At 33.6% G+C, this 21,834-nt stretch overlaps 1 protein-coding gene across 1 annotated transcript in view; it reads right to left on the reverse strand.

The window, feature by feature from the left end:
- LOC145666613 (katanin p60 ATPase-containing subunit A-like 2) overlaps window positions 1-21,834 on the reverse strand; it is a gene marked incomplete in the record, with an annotated part of 83,939 nt that overhangs the window by 23,430 nt on the left and 38,675 nt on the right. Inside the window, 4 exon segments of the mRNA XM_081734045.1 lie at window positions 10,476-10,588; window positions 13,828-13,996; window positions 15,660-16,206; window positions 20,369-20,439. Of these exon segments, the coding sequence (XP_081590171.1) occupies window positions 10,476-10,588; window positions 13,828-13,996; window positions 15,660-16,206; window positions 20,369-20,439 (900 nt within the window).

Genomic DNA, 21,834 nt, shown 5'->3' on the forward strand with positions numbered 1-21,834 from the left:
TGCTATGAGGGAGGGTCGGCATATAACCTACCGCTGGTATGAATTATAATGGATTGTTTTGTTCCCGAGTATATACATAACAGTGTTGTCATTACTAAAAATCCAACCCTTGAAATATACCTTATATAAAAATTTTGCTCAAACAAACTGGAAATCCGGAATAACTTGAACAGAATGAAGAAGATTCTACTTTTACTATTTACTTTAGTTTATCATTATAAATATATACATGGTGTTAATGAACTATACTGACAAACTTTAAGAGGTAATTCATCACATAAAAATAAGAGGAAAAGTTCATATGGACCTATGGCGAAAAGTGCATAGTTTCAGAGCTAGGGCTTGTCCAAAATCGCGAAAAAGCCAAATTTTCGAATTCGAAAGACTGTGGATAGTGGTCCTTATCAGCGTAAGGAAGTCACGCATCCGCAATCTAAAAATGCATATTTCATTAATGTTCAAGTCGTGTACAGAGTATTTCCTGCAGGGTGAAATTCCAAGACATGCCATCAACCGAATTTTGAGGTATGCTCTGACTTTATGATTGGTCCAAAGTAGGCAAACGATAAGCCTTGATAACAGTGAATACGGAATCTTTTGGTGCGATGTCGGAAGTGCTAAAGATCGTCAGCAGCACAGTCTCTCGTACTCGGGTAAACGCATGGTGCAATGTTTTCTTTCACATTTGTAAGTGAAGGAAACGTGAAATATAACGTGACGAAATGCATATCATTACACGTTATTCCGAACACAAAGAAACATAGAGCTGCCGGTTCCTAACACTTCCGACTTCCCTCCGAAGCATTGAATGTCCGTTGTTGTCAAATCTCACCTCCTGCCTACTTTGAACCCTTCTTGAAATCAGGGTATATCTGAAAACTCCATTGATAGCATATCTGAGAATTACACCCTGTAGGGTATACCCTCTACACATGTTGACAATTGATGAAATATGTACTTTTGGATTGTGTATGCGTGGCTTCCTTTACACTGATAAGAACCACCATCCACAGTTTCTGGAATTCGAAATAGGGCCTATTGAAATATAGCTTTTTCGCGATTTTGGACAGCCCTAGCTCTGAAACTATGCACTTTTCGCCATAGGTCTATATGAACTTTTTCTCTTATTTTGATGTGAGGAATCGCCTCTTACAGTTTGTCGGTATAGTTCAATAACACCCTGTATAACTACCTTGAATAATTATAACCAAGAAACGTTTTCCCGAGTTTTTCTTGCAACCACATACGACCAACCTGGTTGCAGCACAGCTTCTTCGTATGTTGTCGTTACTTTTACTTTATATAAACTAATGTAAGTCACTTTCTTTTATTTATTGTCTGTCAAAATCTCTTGTTTTCTGCTTACGTGTAGTGATGTCTAGATAGGAATTAGAACTATTCCAACACTCCCAGTAGTTAAAATGCCGTGGTGGCTCAGTGGTGGAACACCCATCTCTAGAGCGTAGAGTCCCTGGATCGATACCAGCTCGTGTCAAATATGCTTTGTGGTGGAAAAGCACTGTGTGCGTGAGTTTTCTCGGTGTTCTCCCGTTTCCTTCCATTCTTTATTCTATCATTTCCTTCATTATCATTATCACTGTCCCCCTTAGCATAAATGGGACGTTAAACTGAAAAAGCTAAATGAAATGAAAGGAAAGGAAATATTTAAGTTTTACGTCCCACGTTATGTACCGAGGCTAACGGAGATGGTGAAGATGGGAAATGAATGAAATGGTGGAATGAAGAAAGTGGAGGAAACGGGAGAACCCTACGAAAACCTACGCACACGGTGTTTGTCCACCACAAAGCTCACTTGGAGCGAGCTGAGATCGAACCAAGGATTCCATGCATCAAAGGTGAACACTCTACCATCGAGCCACCGCGGTTCCTGAAAGTGTTTAAAAAAATTAAATTGCAGCTTTTCATGTGATTTTAAAACAGTACGATTTGAAGAGCTCTACATGAGTAATACAACATCTATAAATGGTATTACAAAATAAATAGTTAAGGTTTATACTTAAAACAAAGACTAGTGAAATGTGAAAAATGTGTACACCATAAATGAATTATTATAGCATGTTTATTTTATAGCAGATGGAAGAACTGACAGTGTAAGATCAAACTAAAAAATAAAAAAGGATCGACTTCTTACTACTAATAAAATATAATATTGTCTAGTAAATGTTATTTGCAAATTGATGGTTTTAGTTTTTAGTTTAATGTTAGTATTAGGCACATTTTTTCTTCTTGTTTCTTCCTGTTTTAGTGTTAAGAATAAATGTGTTGTATACATTAATTAACAATTACTGCCTGATAATATATTTATACTACTGATGCTGTACATTGAAGAAGCGACAGAAAGTTTCTTGTATATTATTTTATTTTACATTTACATTGCCTTTCCTGTACCAACTTCAATCCCAGATCTTAAAATTTTGGGCCAATTTGTCCTTTTGCCCTTTAGTTAATGTTAATCATAAGCTATGGGCACAACTCGAAGGTCTGAAAGAAAATATAGCAATGTTCTATCAGAATGGGGCATTCTGAAAGTAAATTATAATTAGCATACTTTGGTAAAATGGAGGAGTTCAACTTCTTTCCCCTGGCTAACTTCGACTCAGAACAAAATCTGTAAATACATAATTTCAAACAAAACACACTGTTTCATAAAAATTCTATTTTTTTTCTTCAAAATTTTCGCAAAACGCATTTTTCACGTGGGAGGGAGGATAAAACTTACCCATTACGACTTTAAGTAGTGGAGATTACTCGGAAACATAATAAATACACCATATTATACTTCTTTAATTATTTTATTTATTTGTTTATTTATTTATTTTACGAAAACCGAAACCATTGTGAAGCATTTTTACGAATCGCAGCAGATTAATTCACTCCTTCATTCTTAACTGGATATAAATGGAAACAATGAGGATGAATATGAAGCTCCAGAAATAATAAACGTCATATTGCACCAAAATAAACATCTTTACAAAAGTTATAGAGAAACATACATTTTAATCGGGGAGGGGGAAAGAAAGGTGTTATTCTTCAATCTTGACTGATTTTAGTGTGGAAAAATCTCAACGAACTATACACTATAGTTTTAAAAATCGAATAATGTTTACGGTAGTTATTCTTGAAATTCTTTTTAAAAATATCAAGAGGGGTTAATTTAACCGCCAATTCTTGACTGATTCTAATTTCATGCAGTGTGGATAATTAGAAAGCTTTAAGGAAAATACGGGCAATGTTGCATCAAAATTGAGAAATTTTGCTGAAAGCTACCAAGGAAAATTATTTTCTTATTATGTTATTGAAATAAATAAATTTGTAAGTTCTGAGGAACTGGCCCCTAACACCTGCTAATCTTTGACCGATTGCAATTGCAACTAATGAGGATAATCGAGATGACCTAAGGAAAATATACACTATGTTTTGTTAAAATCGAATAATCTTTAAATAGTTTATAGTGAAAAATTATTTTGTATATATAGATATATGTGGAACGTGGAGTGGATTCTGCCTATATTCTTTATTGGATTTCAATTTCAAATAATAGGTTTTGCCAAGAGATGGTTTATATGACATTTGAGAAATAGTAAAATAAACGATGCCGTTGATAATTGATTTTTAATATCAAAACAATAAACTAAATCTCTGTTTATGAAAACAGAACAGATTATAAAATGATGATACTTATTCTTTTCCTCATGAGAATCTTTATATCTTGTAGAGTAATATTTCTTTGCGCAGAGAAAACACTACAAAATCCTAGTTTCATATATGGTTAACTGATGTCTAGTGTTGTAAAAAAACGGTTTTTTTTTCTGTGAAGTTTTTTTTCAATAAAAAACATCGTTCTTTTTCATGTTTTTTTCAAATGTCTGTTTTTTTTTCTGGCAACTATTATTTATTGATTTATGTTGAAGATTCTTGAAATAATCAATAGAACTTGAGTCGAAGCCCTCGTAACTTACAAATCGTTTGTTTCTTTGTACCTATACGAGCAAAATCGTGTGATTATTCCTTTCGGATCCAGGTCAGTTTTGGCGTTTTCCTACATTTTCAGTTAGTGACTTATTGCTCAAAATCCATTTACCCGATTGATATAGTTAAGACCTTGTTTTTTAGAAAAGGAATGTGGCTATTATTTGGTGTAAGTTACATTGCAGTGTTGCCAGTGGGTGGGAAATTCCTGAGGGAAATGTAGAGGTGAAAATTTACAAAAAACATTCCCTAACCGAATTTCAAGATTTTTGTATCTAGCACCACTGTTTTAATATGGGTCCAAGTCACCTAAAAAAATTATTTTTTGTGTTCACAAGGAACAGTGAAAACCTGAAATCGCTGGCTTCCATTCAAACAGAGAAAGAAAAAATTCTCTTTTCTATACACATGAAATTTTGACACTTTTTACGCCTCAGAAGCAAAAATCAACAGATATGCCGGGGCTACAGCTTCTCTAATTATCCTATTGAATTTTTTTATGGTGCGTTCTGTAGGCTAAAGAGAAGGCTTTCAGGTAGTGGTACATTTGTTCCAACGTAGCGAGCTAGAGGGAAATGATAGAGAGGAAAAGGGAAATTGCCAAATTTTTCACCTAAAATCGGGAATTAATTGTTTTGGCTGGAAACAATGCCATCAAACAGACGTAAACTATCTGAAAGTAAACCTTGGTACCCCAAGAATACATCCTACAAGTATCATGGCGATATCTAACAAAGTAAGCATGAAATTTAAAAAAAAAATCCCATTCTACCGCAGAAATTCACAATTTTCTTACCATTTACAGAACATGGTTTATTATAAGCCTCAACTATACTCCCCCTAATTATTCTGCCGAACCTTTTTATGGTGCGCCGTGAAGCTAAGGACGAGACTTTCAGACAGTGGTACGTTTGTTCGAATATAGCCATTAAGAGGGAAATAATAGAGACAAAAAGGGATTTTTCTTAAATTTCCCCATAAAATCGAAAATTAAAATTTTCTGTAGCTGGCAACAGTGCTAGCAGACACACACAAACTATCTTAAAATAAGCTTTGGTATCCCTCTAATATATCTTACAAGTATTGTGACGATATCGAATAAAGTAAGCAGGTCATTAAAAATATTTCATTCTACCTAAAAAAATCACAGTTATCTTTCCACTTAGAGAACAAGATCTACTGCAAACCTCAACTGTACTTCCCCTAACAACCCTATTGAAACTTTCTATAGTGCGTTGTGAAGAGCAAAGACAAGACTTTCAGGTACTGGTACGTTTGTTCCGATGTAGCTAACAAGAGGGAAATAATAGACAAAACACGTAATTTTCCCAAAATTTTCCACTAAAATCTGGAATTAAAATTTTCTGTAGCTGGCAACACTGCTACCAGACAGACGAAAACTACCTTAAAATAAACACTGGTACATTACTAATATATCCTACAAGTATCATGGCGATATTTAAGAAACAAAGCTTCTAATTACCAAAAATATATTTCGATAAACAGAAAAGTAGGGTAAAATCAAGAGTTAGAACCTAAATCCAAATTTTTCGTGCGCCCCCTAATTACCCCACTGTAACGATATGTACCCGTGTTTGTTCAGTAAGAACAAATGTTCGACTGGCATAAGTTGACTTGCACTGGGACTTATAGATACGGATTTATAACAAACATTTCGAATTGTTTGCCCAAATTTAAGGAAATTTTAATTTTTGTAGTTGGCAACAATGCGCACAGGTCTGTTCAATTGATGTGAACAATTAGGTATTCATCCGACGTATCTACCTGATAAGTCTTAAGGTCTCTCTGCAACGAATAAAGCTACAAATAAGAAGTAATAAAGAAAATTCGAAATTCAAAAATTCTCGAATTTTTGACTGGGGTGAAATTTGAGAAGGAAATTCGACACAGAAGAAAAATAAACTAATATGATAAACTATGGTCCAACCATATTTGGCAAAAAAAAATCTTGATATTTTAATTAGTGTCCATACAGGAGCGGGTAAAAATGGGACACACCCGTATGTGGCACTTTGGCCACCTGGATCTGAAAGAGTTATTGTAGATTTGATTAATTTTTTTTGACTAGTAACTCGTGTTGTAGTAGTTATAGTATTGACTAATAATAATATCGTTGTTGTAAACAATCATTTTATAAGGAAAATTTTCTCTCCTTTTTACATCTTAGTTCCAATACTGTTGCTGAGAAATGTAGGGTGTTTCAGAACGAATATCGGGGCTTTAAGTCTTCGTAGCACTTATTACATTTTATGTACAATTATAAACAATACATCAAATAAAAGAACACCTAAACAGTTTTTGCTACAAGTGTTCGATATGAGCTTCATTCGTCATACGGCACACATCGAGTCGATAGGTGAGAAAGGCCCGTAAACTTTCTGCCACATGGCACGAAACATTCAATTCACACAGACGGTTGCACACTAAACTACAGATTCAGTCTTTGCAAAATTAAAACACAAAAAGCTTTCTGGTCTCTAGTCTCCATCTTTGCTACTTGCTCTTTCTAACGGCAGACAGAGAAAACAATACATGTGCATGCGTGCGTACAAAATTGTTTGAGTTGCTCTTTCATTTGATAATACTTATAATTGTAGGTTAATTGTAATAGATACTTAAAGTTTCAAAACCATAATATTCATTTTGAAACACCCTGCATTACTTCAAATTATGTCATCCTATATTCATGTTTTGTATGTACACTCATGTCCAAAATGATTGTCGCATGTCTATAAATATGTTGTTGTAGGAATATAATCTGATAACGAATCCGTCTGGTATTTCTTATAATGTTAGTAAGTGTATAATCGGCAAAGATATGTATGTGGCAATTTCATGTCAAAAGAGCAGTAAATAAGAACAATAAAACGAAAATAAAACTTTCTTGTCCATTTAGCAACATTTTGTTTTACTCATTATTATTTTCGTATTTATAATTCTTTTCATATAAAATTTACCACAACTATACATTTCCCGTTTATACACATAGTATCAGTATTAAAAGTACCCTGCAAAATCATTATCAAATTATATTCTTACAAGAAGACAGTTATAAATATGCGACAATTATTTTGAACATGAGTGTACATATCATCAGGGTCGGCCCTAGGTAATTTGTCGCCCGTGCAATGACGTAATTTCTCCCCTCTTTCTCCAGAAAGAACAAATCTTAAAAGTCACGATTTTAAGTATGCTACTCCAGCTTGAACAACGAAGGGGAGGGAAACTTCACTCCCACTCAGAAAGGCTTAAATACTTACTACAATCTCGTTGTGTCTGTTTTTTTTCTTTAAATAATAATCTATTATGTTAATGAAAGGCAAAGCAAACACACTTTGAAAGGAAAGATGATAATCCTTTTTATAGAATTCAATATCGAGTTTCAATCTCAACATATCAGTTTGCAATTCAAGTACAACTAGCTATTTTATCTTTATTTCTTGATTTGCCATCTACATCTGTTATTTTTTAAAAGCTGTTTCCACCTTCAATGATAACAATCTTATTTGCGACAAAGAAAAGAGAAGCTTTCATATCAGAACTCTGATAACTAACCAAAGGGGACAGGCGTTCGAGAATTGTGTTCTTGTATTTGACAACAATCAAGCAATTTGTTCTGGGATTTATTTTACCATTTGCTTTAGCACTGACCATGTGACTTAAACTTATGCGACCTAAACATAATTTATGAATGTAGTATTCAAATAGAAGGTCAGCTTAGTAAATTTAACTACCATGATCATGAAGTCTGTTTCCAACACGAAATATTTATTTTAAATGAAATATTTATGACAGATATTGCAGCCCCGTGCAAATGCACGCGTTGCACATATGGTAGAGCCGGCAATGCATACTATATATCTAGTCGACAAATAATTTATATATGATATTTAGAAAAATATTAGTAGGCAAATTATTATTAGTTTTTACCGTCAGACAAGTTATTTGCATAGGCCTACTTTCACGAAAAAACAAATTTTCATTTATACTTTTATTTCTTGGTTGATATTGGTGAAACACTACAGAAACCCGGATTATTAGTAGGTACGCTACTCATATAAATTGTAAAATATTTATACCGTATCAGTATCTAGTGTTTAATTTATGTTGCATTTTATGGTAATTATACCTACATAAAAATACTTCAGACTTAAATGGCGTAAGATACATTACAAATGACTATTTGAAAAAAAACGAAATTTAGAAAAAAAACGAGAGCCAATGTTTTTTTTTCTTAAAAAAAACGTACATTTCTGAAAAAATACGAAAGTTTTTTTTCTATTTACAACACTACTGATGTCCCCATGAAAGATGTCATAACCAGTTTCCCAACAGTAAAGAACGCTGTTCAGCTATAGATAAGTTGTAATTTTGAAAGTGTTGTTTTGTCTACTTTTGGCGGTAGAAAAGAAAATAATAATAATAATAAAAACCCTGTCAGGATGCTTAGTGTACTAGTTACAAACACATCCTTAAATACAAATAATCTTTTACGAAGAACAAAAGTAAATACAACCTGAATGACGAGGATGGAGCCAGAATACAAAATGCTCTTCGCATGAAAATATGCTAGTACAGTCATACACATAAATGTTAATAAAGCTTCTATACACGCTCTTTGGATCAAATGGATTAATTTTGTGTACGACTTTCTGTAATATATCCAGAAGTATGTTCTCTCTATGTAAAAGGAAAACGTACTCAAATTATCTATTTGGTTCCTAGTAACAAACAGAGACAAGTTAGTGACAAGAGAACATCAGTAATGCTTTTTTTAAATAATAATAGGAATAATGAATTCTTTTTAGACTCTAGGTTTATAAATAAAACTTTTAAATTTATTATTGTAATGTGTGACAACTCCACTTAATATTTAAATGTTACATGCTATAAGTACTGAGGGCGGGTGTGAGCAATTTCCAGATACACGAAGCGCTACAGCTCACTCCCTAGTCTAGTGGCTAGCGCATGCGCCTTAATGCACGGAGTTCCGGGTTCGATTCCCATTGGGAAGCCCTTGAAATCTGAACGTATTACGGTAATTAGGATTCCACCTTAAGCCAGGCTTTTTCAATCGGTGTGCTGTGCAACTCCATGGGCTGTGTCGCGAATTTTCCAAATTTAAAAATAAATTTGTCTTTGAATGGCCTGCTAGCCTAGATTTTCTACGACACATTTTATTTTTACAATGAAGCCTTTAATAATAAGTTAAATCAATTCTGAGACAGGTGTACCAGTCAACGGCAGCATCAATCCTTAGTTCCACTTGCTGATACTTAGGTAATACTACATAGAAACTTATAATCATACACTATTATAATTCCTATTATCATTATAATTTATAGTCTATTATAATTTATATTATAGTAAAAAAACTAATAAGTGTATCGCCACATCGTGAGTGTTCTACAAGGTGCGTCGCCAGTTAGAAAATATTTGGAACCTCTGTCTTAAACTGTAGGTCCAAGTCTCATATAGCTCAAGTCCTGAAAAGGGACACTAAATTCCATATGCGCAATCAATGGAAAAATATACGCTAGCACAGTAACAGACGGTTAATCTTGTATTTCTACGAATTTTGGTTCGCTGAAAGGGTAAAGTTCTCTTTTATACGAAGTCATTATATCGTTTCTTATATCTTTGTAATCAGATGAACAAACATTGATGTAAGTCACAATAGTCTCCTGTAAAGATGCTTTCTTCCTATTTCTGAGTACAGTCTACAATTCAAAATATTTAGCATACTTTTATATTTTGTACGTATTTTTATTTTAATCTTACTTATCTATTTTTTTTTTTTTTTTTTTTTTTTTTTAGAACTTTAAAACATTGACATATTCTTTGACACAAGTAAAACTACTGAACCAGCTAAAAGAAAACTTGAAATACCCTCAAACTTATTGGTTCTAAATCAATAAAAATAAATAATAAAAATGGAACAAACGATCAGCAGTAACTTTAGAAATAGCTTGTACAAATCTTGCTAGTAAGATTCTTAGTATATCAATATTAATATCGATCGGCAAAACATTTATATTACACAAAAAAGAAAACATCTCAAAATTTGACACTTAACTTCAGTCAAATATGAATTCCTTAAGGTATTTTTAAGGCTCAATGTACCTTGTCTGATATAAGAACCACATTACTAATTTCTTGTTTGAAAGCAATATCATTTCATGACATATTTGAATATCTCACCAAAGACGTAAAGAATATTCTACGTAAATTTACGTTGACGCCGCAAGAAGCTCTTCCTATTATTTTGTTTATTTCTTGAGGTTTAGGTGGCTTATCAGTAGCGAGACTATATGAAACATGGACTTCAGTTTAAGGTGGAATGCGAAGTATCGTAATCGTTCAATGCTCTCTTATCGGAAATCGAACCCATAACCTAGCCACTAATATAGCGCAGAGACAGAATAGATTAATGATAACACGATAATTTTTAATAATGTTCTTACCCTAACAAGTTTTTCAGAGTCACCTCTCCACTTGCTTACAATTGTACTTGCTGATATGTTAAAGAACGTAGTTTTACATTCTGTTGCTACAGCTTTAGCCAGAAGAGTTTTACCTAAAAGAAATCCAAAATTTTAATATGAGTTACTGTATTTTTGGGTTGTTTGTACTTCACACTGTACCTGACAGTATTGGTAAAATTTCGTTTAGAAAATGAAAGAAATCAGGATGGAAACTTTTCTATCATACAAAGTACAGTAATTTATATATTGCAGATAAATAGATCAAGATAAGGAACCGTATTTAGGTATGAATAGGAGGATGAATATTAAATATTTATACTCAAAAATAAAAACATCTCGCTGCTTCACAGACTGTTTACATGACAATAAATTCTCTTTACCTTATTTCAGAAAAATAATTACATAAAATAATAATAATAATAACAAAAACTGCTTAATTGCTATTTAATGATCAGAACCTTTGCAAATTAGATGTAGTTATAACTGAATTACAGATCTTAAAATTCACGTCAATATAAAAAAAATATAAATAAATATAGCTGTTAATAACAACACCTGTAATTAGCTTGATCATCTATTGTTTTTTCTACTAGTATATCTATTGAGTCTCTCTCTCTCTCTCTCTCTCTCTGTTATTTAAAATAAGAAAGTAAAAATGTTAGCATTACAAGTATCAACCTTCCTCTTTTTCAGTTTGGTACGCAACTATTTCATAAGTGTAATTTTTCTCCGATAATAACCACAGATTCTCTTGTTCCGAAAAGATGTGAATTAGGCAAAGAAAGGAAAGCAAAAACAGCACAAACAAGAATTTAAAAAACAATCAATACAAAGAAATGAAAAGATTCGTTTACTTTACTGTTTTCTCTAACTGAAAGGGAACACTAAAGAACGAAAATCTATCTTATATATTTTTGTAGTATTTCCAATACTACCGTAACTAATAAAAGTATTTAATATTTATCTAGCTAACTGACTTGTAACTGACACAAATTAACGTGATGTGTGAAGACTCGAAAAAATCTGCGAAGAAGGTAAGACAGTAATTTCCAACTGAATGCTCTGTGACGTTACAGTATACTGGTCCCCTTCTTTGTAAACACATGGGGAGGAGAAAAAAACTGCTAGTTAATCTGACGTTGATAAAAGACAGTAGTGATAGGCAAGCAAAAATATGGATAGCGTAGTTGATGGTTTTGCAGGCATACTAATTGAGGATCCATGACTACACGTACACTGCAAAAAGCTGCTTATTCGATTTCAACTGCTTCATCTCTTCCACTTCTTTCCTCATTGTGTTTCTCTGTTTTTCTGACATTGTAAAAGTCGTTCCTACGTCACACTTCGTCCAGTTGAAAATGACTCATGCAGGAGAAAACAAACACTGAAACAGAAATGACCGAAATCTGTCTGTATAAAATCCAAAAGAGGAGAGTAAATGGAACAGATAACTAAAGTGTTAAAAAAAAAAAAAAAAGTGCTATCAAATCTTTCGTGCGGAACATGTTCTTAAGTAATCAGAAACATCACACCGACGAAAAACGACTACACAAGTTCGAAACGAGTGTGTGGAGAAGAATGGAGAAAATTAGCTAGGTCAAATGGGAAAACCAATGAGAAAGTGCTAGGAAGATTAGGAGAAAAAAATACTATATTATGCACAATTAATATGAGAAAGAGAAACTGGTTCTAAGGAGTAAATACTGTATATCCTGAGGGAGTAATAAAAGACATGGTAGAAGTGAAAATATGAAGAAGGATACAACTGAGAAGCAATATTAAAACTGATAATTGTTATGTCAAGGTAAAGAGATTACCTGAGGACTGTAATGCTTGGAAGCTTCTCAATTTGTGAAAAGTGAACGACTTATGACGAAAGTGACTAATAAAGACGTTTCATACAGTAACCAAGATTTTAGTAACAAAATGGATACTGTATTATGCACTGAAACAAGCAGCCGAGTCACGTGGAACAGTTTGGTTTACATGACGTGATATTTTCTCAAATAATACTGACACCAGAAGAGGTAGTAGATTTCGACCACCTCCAGTTTTAGTAGAGAAATTAGAGTGAAGATGGAATATAATCTTGAGACGCTTAAGCGATTGCAGGAAACCTCTTCCTGCTACCTATTACCATCTTTGCTCTATAGTGATCAACGCTAAAACCGAAAATGACTAACATCTACCACTTCCGGTTTGAATACCGCCTTCATCAACGAACTTGAAAATTTTGACCACCTACATCCTGACCAAAATGGACTGCCATCAATCAAATCGTTCTTAAGATTGTTTGTCTCCCGGACGGACATAGTAAATACAGGGTTTTCATAAAGTCTGGACGGATTTAATTTGCTTATAATTTTCATAAAAATGCTCATATTGAAATCAAATAAAGTGCAAACGGTAGCGGAAGGATTAAACTTTTACCTGTAATCTGCACCAGCTCAGTTCATTCACCGCCACACCTCCAACTGGGCGCCATTTACGTCCACACATTCGCGACTTCTGTGGGCTGTTGATGATGCTTTCCCTTACACTGTTGCAGGCGATGTTGGCGGCCTCCCACTTCGAGGACGGTCCAGGACGCTTCCTGTCTCCAAGAACGTAGCATGCCACTTTCGGATTGCACTCTCAGTCGGTGCCGACTTTTTGAACTCTTTGGTGAACTTTCGACACACCAGAATTGGTGATTTTAGCTCTGCGTACCACAGAACACATTGCGCTTTCTCTTTCACCGACGCCATCTTTGATACGGTAAAAAAATAGTCTTCTCAGGGGAGTTTTTCATTTATTTATTTCTTTAAAAGACACACACACCAATACAGCTTACAACTTACTTTTAACAGTCAACATTGAAACAACAATGAAAACAACAATGGATGAAATTTGGTAAGAAACTGACCCTTGCCCTCCCTCTCCCTCTCTCAACGTGTTCAGAGTTGCCGCTTATCTAACAGTGTTACCAACTAAAAATTTAATCCTTCCGCTACCGTTTGCACTTTATTTGATTTCATTATGAGCATTTTTATGAAAATTATAAGCAAATTAAATCCGTCCAGACTTTATGAAAACCCTGTATATAAAGGAATTTTGGTAAACCGAACTCTTTAGTAAAAACCAAAGATAAATCTAATACCATATTTTCCTTAAACATATGTAACAATTCTTAGCAATTATTATCATTACACAGTTTCTTCGTAAGTTGAATTCAGATAAGGATTAAAAACTTAAAACCTGATTTCTTCTGTTTGCCACTTTAATTATCAGTTAAAGTGTTTAAAACTAGATTATTTCACTTTCAATATTAAGATAAAACGGTTATTCTTACCTGTCCCTGGCGGTCCATACAAAAGCAAGCCTTTCCATGGTGCAAGTATTCCTGAGAACAATTCGGGATATTTTAGAGGATATACAACGGCCTCTTTAAGAAGTCTTTTGGCTTTACTAAGACCAATTACATCATCCCAATGTACGTTAGGATCACTGAGATAAATGTCCTGAAAAAAAGTATTTCTTAATCAGAAAAAAGCACACATTTATTAACAATGGAACATATATTTTAAAAGGTTTGAATGATTCAGGTATATTTTGTTCAAGAAGTTCTTGGTTTCTATGCGTCAATGTCACCCATTTGGAACTCTAGTTGCGAATAATCAGAAAGTCTTGTATCAGATGTTGCATGACTAAATTGAGACATTCTGAAGTCTCTAAACAGACTATGAGAACCGCGGTGGCTCAGTGGTAGAGCGCTCACCCCTGGTGCGTAGTCCCTGTTTCAATTCCAGTTCCTACCACGTGTACTTTCTGGTGGACAAATACCGTATGCGTGGATTATCTCGGTGTTCTCCCGTTTACTCCCAACTTTGCCAATCCACCGTTATCATCCATCTCTTCTGCACTGTCTCCCTTAACTTCGGTGGACGGGGGACGTTAAACTCAAAAATAAATACATAAATTCAAACACACCATGAAAATAAGTTGAAAGTACTGCAGTATCTCTTTAGGAAGTAAGAGACTAGACATTTCCTGGGTCTTGTGTGTGCTCATCATAAAATTTAAGCGAAAGGACGTTAAGTACCTAAACGCTAAACTTCCTGGAGTTAGTCCATACAGAATTACAACTGACCAGACAGTTTATAACATCTACAAGCATCAGGTGATATGTAGTCAGAACATCAGATCTCGTTACAGTCATTCCTGGCTTTCTAAACTTGATTTGTTCCACTTTAATTCAATTTCTCCTTACTTGCTTAAAGATGAGTTAAAGTATAAAATTCCGTGCCCGAACCAGGAATAACCAACCAGGGAAACATACTCTAACAATTCGACTACACAGAATCACGGAAATTAAATATCTCCATTAACACTTAAATTAATATTAGTTAGTGTATGCTGGCGTCTACGAAGTCACTTGTCAATGCGATAATTTCTTACATTGGGATCACTCATAGGGATATAGGAGCTGGAAGAAAACAATATATAACAGATGCAAAAGTTTAGAATATACCCAAACACAATCTAAAACAGACCAAAGTTATTAAGAAAACGTTATCACCAGTAGAAAGAAATGTGTTCAAGTCATATTACATTAGAACAATACACCCAACGTTAAATTCTGACGAAGGCAACGTCCACAAGAATTGGAATTTAGTTATAGACAACTTCATTCAAAAACGCAAAACCTCTACAGCTTAAATGATATAGGTATCACAATTTTACATATATGTATATAGGATACAAGTTGAAGCAATTTGTTTATGGGTTAGAGAAAAGAAGAAAATAACAACTGTAGTGTAGATAAGTGAACTGAGTAAAGCGTGTATATGTAGTAACGTCTTAGATTATTTTTATATTGGTACAGCAAAACTGAGTTAAATGTGTGTAGTGATCACTAACAGTTTGAAAAGTTATAGCTGACTGCGGTTTTCTATGAAAAAAGGACCAAGTTAAATAACATGTAAAAGCATTTCTAAAACTGGAGATCTTCATATTAGTGTCTAGCTGTCGAAGACAAGATTGGTTGCCGAATCATACCACCAGGAATATAATCATACTATTAGAATTCCCAGGGCGCATAATAGGTGAATGTTAGTTAATTTATATTAATGCATATATTAATTACGCTTATTAGCCATAATATATTCATTAAACAATTCATACCTTTGTTATCATTTCCGCATAATCTCTCCAATCGCCACACATATTAACAAAGCCTCCTAAAGGTTTTATGATTTTATCTGAATTCCAATTTGGTTCTATTTTCTTTTCTAAGCTTTTTTCATTATTCTCCTGGTTTTGCGACAACGGAATGATCATTAAATCCATACGAGTTGGTTCATTTTCTGTTGAAGACTTATTATTTATCATTGATGTACTCGAAGATTTTGTAATTGTAGTTGATTTTTTCTCTTGAGCCTGAGGTTTGTTTCCAGTTTCTGCAATTCGAGTATAAGTTTCCACTTTCTGCAATTTTCCTGCACCAGGTCTTCTGTACTGCTTTTCCCTTCGACTTGTTACAGATACACTTTTGTCACCACTCTGTTCAACCATTTCTTGTTTCTTACATATTTTGGGATGTTTCTGGAATCGTATATAATAGTATGTTTCATAGTCCTGCAAAATTGTATCTAAATCAATGTTATCACACACACTGTACTTGTTGGACAGCTGTGCCTCTTCGAATAAACTACTTGCTGTGTTGCAGTACCTGAAAGAAAAATAGGAAACATATTAAATAAAATGAAATAATACAACAAAATCTACTGTACCGCCAAGACAACTGATATTCATTATCAGCTTTGTTATTATTCTTAAAATATGATACCAAGTATGGTACATGAATTCACAATAATTACATTTAAATTTGAAATAATAATAATAATAATAATAATAATAATAATAATAATAATAATAATAATAATAATAATAATAATAATAATAATGTTAACAATAATGATCTGATAACGAAGAGGTTTAATTTAAATAAATTAAAAGGGGGTCAGGTAAGAGAGGGATAATTTACTGTTGTTGAGAATTCTAGGGTTAAAATTAGGAATAACATTAAAATTTCAGTAAAAAATACAGATGCAAGCAGAAATACATAGAAACAAACCATTGTTTGACCAGGAATGCACTGAACTAGCAGAGAAGAGAAAATAAGCAAAACAACATTGACTGCAAAATCCGAAAGATAGAACAGCACAAAATATCACTGACTTGAAACACAAAACTTCTAGAAGAAAAAAAAACGTAAATCATATCTACAAAGAAATTAAATGTCGACTGAAAGCACGGAATTTGTGTTATTATTCAGTCCGAACTCTTTCTTCTTCGGCAGAATTTGCGGTAACCTGGTGAATGCCATTCAGCTGTAGGCTCTGGTCGCTATTGTTAATTTTCCTTATAGTGTATTCCAGAGCAAAATTAATAATAATGGCGATAACGCATGTCTTTTCTAGCCATTCTCGAAGTGAATGCTCATGGACAAGTATTTTCCTATTTGAATTTTACTTTGGCTTTCATTTAAACGTATCTTTATTAATCTAACTTCAACATAATATGAAAAGGATTCCTAAACATGATTCTTATGTCGAGGGAAGAACGCATACTGAAAATATCTGAGAATAAAATCCTGAGGTAAATATTTGGACACAAAAAAGAGGGGAATGGCGAATGGCAGAAACTTCATAAAAAAAAAACTGCATAATTTATACCTACATTCTTAGGATTATTAAGTCTAGGAGATTCAGGTGGGTAGGCCACGTAGCCAAAATGGAAAGAAGTAGGAACGTTTGCAAAATTTTAACTGGAAATCCAATCCGAAAAAGACCATTAGAAAAACCTAAGAGCAAAAGGATGACTATATCACACTGGAACTTGCAGAAATAAAAGTACAGAGTAGAAACTGGATCCAGTTGGCTAAGGACAGAAGTCACTGGAAAGCTTTCATGAATGCGGCATTGAACTTTCCGGTTCCAAAGGTCATGAAGTTAGTTAGTTAAAGATGATGTTTAAATTGTTTAAGAATATACAGGAATACCTTTTTCAAAAATTTAAATCTAAAAGCAAAGAATACAAACATTTCCTTTCATAATATTTAATTGTAGTTATAGGATATATATTGAATAAAACGACCTTATTCTTTTCCATACAATTTCGGCACTCTCTGGCATCTTTATCAACGTCTTCAACTATGCTGCTGAAGTTGTAACATGTCAAGAGAGATGGAATCCAGTGTGCTGCGTAATGTTCCAAAGTCTAGCGAAGTCGCTTTGTCTTGCGACTAATCCGATATTTGCTAACTGTAGCTATAGGACACATATTGAAAAGTTTTTGCTCCTTGAATACAACATAAGGTCGTTTTTGTCATTTCTTTCCTAATTTAAGTCATGCGACCATTTTCTCAACATTACGATTATTCATCTTGTTTCTATTAATGTTAGAACATACAGATGTTTTACATTGATATACCACTTGGCAATACTATGTGTCAATGTTACCATTTTTGTTCCATATAAATTGTTCAAAGATACACATAATTTTTATATTTTATCCATTGTTTTTTTTAAAATGCTACTAGTAGTAATGTTCTGACAATTCAGTTAGCATGGGAATACAAATGCGTTCCGACTCCCACCGACCTCACCTTGTGGGAGTAGAAACTAAAATTCAACTTTGTAGAACAGGCAATCAGCCAAAAGATTTGAAACGAATGATCCACTCATAAGTACACTCATGTCCAAAATTATTGTCGCATATCTATAACTGTCTTCTTGTAAGAATATAAGTTGATAATGATTTTGCAGGAAACTTTTAATACTGGTACTATGTGTATAATCGGGAAATGTATATGTGTGGTAAATTTCATAGGAAAAGAATTATAAATATGAAAATTATAATGAGTGAAATAAAATGTTGCTAAATGGACAAGAAAATTTTATTTTCGTTTTAGCGTTCTTATTTGCTGCTCTTTTGACATGAAATTTGCCACATAAAACGATTATACACATACTAACATTATAAGAAATACCGGGCGAATTCGTTATCAAATTATATTCCTAGAAAAACATATTTATAGACATGCGAGAATAAGTTTGGACATGAGTGTACATATTTAACGTAACTAAGTCAGCAGAAGTAAAGTTAAGAAGATATCACAAATTTGTTCCTCTGTGAATATTGAAATTATATAAAGTAATGTAACTTTTATAAGACATAATACGAAGTAAAACGTTACAAAATAAATAATTGATCCATACGTTGACACATGTGCAACTTGGACCCATAAAAAATTAAGTTGCACTATATCGAAGGAGCCCACAAACTGACTTTCAATGTTCTGATATTATAGTCAGTAAATCTGCATTTCTTTACCCTATTCGCTACACAAAAGAGGGCATTGTGGCAAGACTTACAATATATTTGTACATACGTTGTGGCAGTCTGCTCAACTCTCATTTATGGGTGCTAGTCTCATCCATAGGCAAGGTTACAAAACTCAAAGGCATAAATCTAAAATCGTATGAGAATTTAATATCATTGCAACAAATACTGTTGTAGTCAAAACACCGTAACAACTGATCCACAACTTAAGCATATTACAGCAATGATAGTGTCCGAACAAGGGATACACTCTTCCCTCTCCCTCCTTTCGTAACACACACTGTAGCATCATATTCCCGTAATGGCCATTTTGCATATCTCTTTGATGAAGTTTGCGCATCAGCAAATAAAAGAAAATTAATATCTAAATTACAAGAAATCTCAAAGTAGTTAGTTATAAAAACCTAAGATGTACTTTATTGTTGTATGCTCAGAAATTGGGTGGAAACACTTTTTCGGAAAATTCAATATTGTATAAAGCAAATTATTATTTTTCTAAAATCATGCACGTATTATAAAATTTACAATGATGATTTCAGATGGATTCGATGGATTCACAGACCAAACGTATCTTCACAAAGAAGCTCTACTAACAAAACATAAATAAGCACAAGAAACTTTTAAATAATCCAAGGTTTTCCTAAAATCGGAAATGAATGAAAAGCTGTAATAATCTCAATTATCGCTGAGTCAGAGAAAACTTTGCAAATTTGAATTGAATACGATATAATGCAGTGAATGGAAACCTGGAAGAGTCATTCACTTCTTTCCCACAAATTTACGAAACCGAGTCTTTCATTAATTGGGTCAAGGGAAAACATCGATTTTTTTTAAAGCAACGAGTACGTTGTGGTTATTTGATGATTTCCTGCACCTGAAAAAACTCCAAAATTTCTTTGCGTCTTGCCTTCAATTCGAGAAACAAAGTTTGGGACTAAAGTCGAGTAATGTAAGTAAAATTTTTACTGTAACTTCAGACGATTTTGATTCTTATTTTAGTTTACTAAGATTTAATAATATTTCATGTATGCTAATTTATATGGACTATTTAAATGTCAGCAATAGACTTGTATTTCTTAAAATCTTAAATTGTTCTTATCTCCTAGTTTCTTATTCACTCTCTCGTAACGTCTCCATTAAAATCAGAGATGTAGCAACTCTATTTATGTGTTGTAGGAATTGTCCCAGCGCTGGTTAGCCATGGTTTACATTACGGAAAAGTAATATCGGAATCAGAGTCAGGGGAAAGGTTGAAGCTGTGGTAAACGAAGGACTTGTTGTCTTTGACCCCCATGAATAGGTTAGCGTACGAGACCGTCACGCGACTGCCCATAGCATTGCCCCTGATTCTAAGATATTAAGTTACCTTTACATACGGCTAGGTATATCAGCTGGTTGGCTTAAGCCCTTCGGGGTTTAATGCTGGTTTTGAAAATCATGCTTAATAATTTAATTACATTTACAGAATTTAAGCGAGTTGCACTTACCCTTCTGTTGTTAGATACTGCCACATTAAATACAGAAGTTGTCGCTTTCGTTCTTGGTTTTTCTTTTCGGTCTAAAAAAGAAAAAGATATATATATAACAAAAACAAAGGAACATTCATAAAAACAGCATTTAAATTCCTTATGTGACGTATCATAATAAATATCATCTACATTTCGAAAAACAGCGCTAAGAGGAAAACGGAACATTTTGGGAGAAGCGTAAAAACATGCTTACGAACTTGGTTTGTTTTTCTACGGATCCTTCTTCCTTCTTAAAGTGATTGATCTATTTAATGAGTGTCTTAAATACTAGAACTCATTTTGAGTTATATTCAATTTATTCCTTTTTGATATGAAGAATATTAATACTAAATAGGAAGAAACACCATGTACATAAAAAATATGAGAGTTTTGATTTCCCACCACAGGTTTATATTATTTACATGATGTCTACTACTTTAGACAAATAAAATTCCTTGACTCTTCCAGGTTTTCCACATTAAAACAGAAAATTTTCAAACTATATTTTAGTGAAGTTAAGTAACCACTATGCTCTAAACACTTGTAGTTTTATACCATGTGTTCTCTTAGTTGCGACAGTTATAAAAATATGAATATCACTTACATAAGTATTTTTTTTATTCCTGGCAAGAACAATATTGTTAAATACAATGTATTTTTATGGCCTCCCATCTCCCCTTATAGTCCCTTCTCTCCGCTCCTTGTTCCAATACAATTAATATATATATATACATATACAAATACATATATATATATATATATATATATATATATATACAAATGAAAGGTGAAACATTTTAGAACCCGACGGGAAAAAGGTTTTGACCTGTTGTGGATGAATTAAGAAAAATAAACTTAAATATCGCGCCGTTGTGATGGTGCATTACGTACGCATGCGATACAAAACGGCCATTACACTGCAAATTGAAGGTCGAACAAACAATAAATGCCTCATAGATGTCTCTCAAGCTGCTCTGTCTACTTCTCTCTCGGATCTCACTGTTGGAAGTTGTATATTGCACGCTAGTTGTTGTGTGTGTGTGTGTTGAAGTAAGGTGTAAACTGTTTCCTATTAGTCAGCATAATGCCCAGTACGAAAAGGGAATTGGGCATTGAAACGAGAGCGAAAATAGTTACTTTACGTGAAGAAGGCTATACAATACGGGTAATAGCCGCAAAAATGAAAATACCCCATACTACAGTGCATGATACTTTAAAACGATTTGCTGAAACAGGGGAAAATCGCTCTCGAGCAAGATCTGTTAGGCCTAGAGCTACTAGTGCAAGGGAGGACAAGTACATTATAGTGACAAGCAAACGCGACAGGTTGAAAACAGTGCCCCAAATACAACCTGAAGTGAACGAAACTCGCAAAAAGTCGATCAGCTATGAAACTGTCCGGACGCGGTTAGTTAATGGGGGACTAAACGGTCGTGTGGTAACTA

The sequence above is a fragment of the Thermobia domestica genome, chromosome 12 (assembly GCF_964235325.1).
Source record: "Thermobia domestica chromosome 12, izTheDome1.hap1.1, whole genome shotgun sequence".
NCBI lineage: Eukaryota > Metazoa > Arthropoda > Insecta > Zygentoma > Lepismatidae > Thermobia > Thermobia domestica.